Here is a 4,696-nt window from a genome sequence, read left to right as displayed (position 1 = left end):
AGTCAAATTATGGGCGAAGAATTGATTCTAATCCTAACTATTTGGCTAGAACGTGGGGATAAGAAGACTTGGTCATTCCTTTTTCATAGGAGGAATAATTTTCTCCCTGAAATTGTCATAATGACGGGTTTTACTCATCTGATATGGCATGATGTCTTTGTGTATCCTCAATTGGATCCATACAGTAGTAGGTCGGGAAACCCATGGCCTAAGCGAAACGTTATGGGTTAGGCTCGCTCACGTACTTGATACATAAGGTTGCCTGTAACCTCCTTGCGCCCTCTTATGTCATTCTAGGGATAACTTAAGCATGAGTCGTTCTCTTTCAATGACCAACCAAATCATCTCAGTCCACAATCTCTCAAGCACGAGACATGAGAATGACAAAGTGGTTTTAAACAAGGGATACGATAATCCATTTATGGACGAGACTTGAAAAGGCGACTCCCTCATGCAAGACCTAGAAAAGAAAGTCCTTCAGACAAAACTCAGAGAGACGAGTCCCTCGAGTGAGACTTAGAAAGACAAGTCCCTCAAGCGTGATACTTTTGGATCCTAGAGGCACGTGAATCATTTAATTCTTTGTAATGATGGGGTTGTCTTGGGAAGGTGCTCATGATATAAATTATTGATTGATTTGCATACACGAAATTTGGTCGTGGATGCTCTATCACCCACTGCATGCACAGATCCACTGCCTGGTGTTAACGGCCTACTCAGCCTAGTTATCTTGTCTACGAATCTCAATTTTTTATTCTACTTTCTTCTCCACTCGCATTGTGCATTTCTCTAAGAAGCTTTCTTCTTCAAGTTCAATCTTATCATCATCATCAACTTACACACTCAGGTATTGAACCATTTATTTTCATTTATCTTCTCAGTTTTGTGGAGTACGCGATTAAAGTCCTTTATTGACACAAATCATCGGTCCAAAATAACGTAAATCCATACATCACCGGAAAAAAAATATATATTATTGGTTGCAAGTGTGAGTGGTAAAAGTCTCACATTACTTATGAATGGATGGAATGTTAGATTTATACGAGAGAGTACCCATTTATCTAACACCTTAAGGTTTTGAGTTGAGATGTGATGTCTCCCTCTTTTGTGGTCCTGAAACATTAGTATCATTGGTGCTATCGCCTCACCCGGACTCTCCAACAGTAGTATCAGAGTCGTGATTCAGCTTGGTGGGGGAGCGTGAGTTGGATCCTGTGTTGGATCCTGTTATAGGATGCAGAAGACTCACACTTGTGAGGGAGAATGTTGAGTGCAAGTGTGAGTAATTAAAGTCTCACATCGCCTATGAATGGATGAAATGTTGAGTTTATAATCTATTTATCGAATACCTTAAAATTTTGGATTAAGATGTGATGTCTCCCTCTCTTGTGGTCCTGAAGCATTAGCCTCATTGCTGCTCCAGCTCCCGACTCTCTCGAACTCCCAAAAATATATACTATTGTACTCGATACAAGTAGAAGATGTTTAAAAGAAAAGTCTTCGTGTTCTAAGCTCTCATTACTTTGGAAAGTGTGGATGTAATCGGATGAACGATGAGGTGTATAAAAGCAAAATTTATCTTCACTAAAACTACTCCACATAAAGTAAACTCAGTTCTGATGCATTCCAAACTAAACACACTAATTTTCCAATTTCATTCAGGGTCCAAAACTTTTTACAAGACAACAGTAAGAAAATTGGAACCACCTAACTTTCATATCTCAAACATCATATCCAACTAAATCTTTCTATAATCAACACAAATAATGAGATGTTAAAACAAACAGAAACATCATGAGTAAGTCAAGTAAACAAAATCCATCTCAAATCAGTATAATTTAGAGACCACCTTGTTTCTCCTCTAGCATTGACAAGTGATTAAGGTGAATTACCAAAAGAGATAAAACTAGTATTCATGTCTGTATTTCCAACATAGGAGCTTGAATTTGTCTTATCAAATGAAGTAGTTCCAAGAGAATGCAAGAATTCATCAAACCCCTCTTGTGAATCAATACCTCCTGGCTTTCTCATTTCATTTGGCAACTCAACTTCTCCATCCAAAATCCTCACTACTTGTCTCATGCTAGGCCTTATAGTAGGAACATCATTTGAACATATCAATCCCAATTTCAACACCATCATTACTTCACTTTCATCAAAATTACCATTCAATTTAGGATCCACTACTTCAAGTGCTCTTCCTTCTTTGAACCTTTCCCAAACCCAATCCACCAACACTAACTCTTCTTGTAATGCCTTTGGTTCAATAGGCCTTCTTCCGCAAGCAACCTCGAGCAGAAGCGCGCCAAATGCAAAAACGTCGGAGCTTGTTGTTGCTCTTCCTGTTCTAGGCAACTCCGGCGCTAAATAGCCTAATGTTCCCACCACTCTTGTTGTGCCTGGATTAGCACCATGTTCATACAACCTTGCCAAACCAAAATCACCTAATCTTCCATTGAGTTCGAAATCTAACAGCACGTTACTAGCTTTAACATCTCTATGTATTACCACTTGCTCATAACCTTCATGAAGATATAAAAGACCCGAAGCAACACCCTTTATTATCTTAAACCTTTGTTCCCAGCTCAGCACAAATTCTGAATCTTCAAACAAGTACTTGTCTAAGCTTCCATTCGCCATGAAATCGTACACAAGTAAAAGGTCTCCTCTGCGACGACACCAGCCGAGTAACTGAACCAAATTCCGGTGGCGAAGCCGGCCTATGCTTGCGATTTCCGACACAAATTCCCTCAACCCTTGTTTTGATTCATGTGAAACTCTCTTAACAGCCACTTGGATCTTTGATTTCGGCATCGTCCCTTTATAAACTCTTCCAAAACCACCCTGCCCGAGTAACCCTTTCTCCTTGAAACCTTTTGTAGCTTTCTTAAGCTCTTGATAAGAGTATCTATGAGGCCCAACTTCCAGCTCCCATGCTTCTATAACATCAGCATTCTTGATTTTTCTGAAAAGGTAAAAACCAAATGCTATAGAACCCAACACAATAACAGAAGCCGCAACCGAAACACCGGTTATCAAAGAAGTTTGTTTCTTCTTTGGCTGTGGAAGCTGTGGTAGTGAAGACAAATCAAGAAAAGGTGTTGGTCCATTGATTTTGAAACTCCAACCCAAAAGATAATGAGAGCTAGCAAGTAAACCAGTTGAAGCAGAGAAACCAACATACATAGTATCATGAAGAATAGGCGATAAATCCATATGAAAAGACAAGGTTGGTTTTTTAGGTTTGTTTGAAGTTGGAGAAAGTGTAACACTAACAACATTCATCAAAGAATCATAATCAACCCAAACTAGAATAGCTTTTCCACCTTTAATATTAAGATCTTGAAAAACCGAATCATCATTGTAATAACCAGCTTTAACAGAAGCATTTGACATCATACTATTGATGTTTATTCCAACATGATTATCATTAATATCACCAAACTCAAAATCTTGAACAGTGTCAAACTCAACAGCAAAAAGATGGTTAGAGAAATTACCAACATCGCTTGAATTGAAAAGACCAAGATACTGACTAGGTAAAGCTTTGAGATCTTTTGTAGGTGCTATTGTGAAAGCCATGCCATGACCACCAAGTTTAGGATATTCAGGAACAACAGCAAGAGCAAAAGACGAAGAAAAGGAGAAAACTTTACCGGTTGTTTTGTTCTTTAGTTGGAAAGGTAAAGGGTAAAAGGCATGACCCATTAATCTGCTTGTTTCATTTGTTAATCTTAGTATTCCATTTTTCTGTATCTCGGAAATTCCATTCAAGGTGAGATTTTTAGGATCAATGTTCTTGAATCCTGCATATAAGAGTTGGTCAATTTGGGAAAAAGATGGAATAAAGAGTAATAATGAAAATGATATGATGAGTTTGAGATGGGTTTGCAATTGCATGATGGAAAAGATGAATGAACTAATGAAAGTGAAAGGAGTGTGATGTGGATTTTGAGGTGGTTGGAAGAAGCATACTAGGTTGTGTTTCTGTTTATGTCTGTGTTTGAGTTGAGTTTAATGAAAGTTGGTAGAGTAGATCTAAAGAGAATTATGAAGGGTTAATGAAAAGGAAAAGGTTGAATGAATATATAATTGTTCACATGGGGTAGAAGTTAGATGAGAGTGAAAATGAAAGCTTTTTTGGGGGTATGGTATGGGTGAAATGTAAGGTAGCTTTCATAAGTCTACTCTTTGAATGAAGTACAAAAAAGAAAACACTAAAACAACATGATGATGAGACAAAGGAAACAACATCCATTTTTCTATATTGAGAAATATTTTAATAGAACTATATATTGAATACTTTGAGGACACATATCTAAAAAGAATTAAATGATGTTAAATAATTTGATTAAATTGTTCTTTTTTAATTGTAAAGGTTCAAACTTTTTTATATCAATAACGTATATTTGTGAAATTATTATATCACCGATAAATTCAAAGAATATCACTACTAAATATTGTAAAATTTATTTTAATCTATTAAAAAATTAAGATACAATAGGCTAAATTTAATTTTTTTACTCATTTAACTAATAAGTTCAAGGAATGTCATTATTACTTTATATATATATATATATATATTCTCTCTCTCTCTCTCTCTCTCTCTCTCTCTCTCTCTCTCTCTCTCTCTCTCTCTCTCTCTCTCTCTCTCTCTCTCTCTCTCTCTCTCTCTCTCTCTCTCTCTCTCTCTCTC

At 36.9% G+C, this 4,696-nt stretch overlaps 1 protein-coding gene across 1 annotated transcript; it reads right to left on the bottom strand.

Annotated features, from left to right (window-relative positions):
* Positions 1-1,632: 1,632 nt before the first annotated feature.
* On the bottom strand, positions 1,633-4,198 carry LOC127127596 (L-type lectin-domain containing receptor kinase S.4). Its single transcript, XM_051056846.1, has 2 exons — positions 3,976-4,198; positions 1,633-3,806 (listed from the first exon to the last, which is right to left on the bottom strand). Exon 2 carries the CDS (start codon positions 3,706-3,708, stop codon positions 1,879-1,881), a length of 1,830 nt encoding a protein of 609 aa, XP_050912803.1. The 5' UTR covers positions 3,709-3,806; positions 3,976-4,198; the 3' UTR covers positions 1,633-1,878.
* Between the last annotated feature and the right edge of the window lie 498 nt (positions 4,199-4,696).

Source organism: Lathyrus oleraceus, chromosome 3, assembly GCF_024323335.1.
Source record: "Lathyrus oleraceus cultivar Zhongwan6 chromosome 3, CAAS_Psat_ZW6_1.0, whole genome shotgun sequence".
NCBI lineage: Eukaryota > Viridiplantae > Streptophyta > Magnoliopsida > Fabales > Fabaceae > Lathyrus > Lathyrus oleraceus.
Note: the sequence above shows the minus strand (reverse complement) of the source record. Positions and strands in the feature narration are given on the sequence as shown.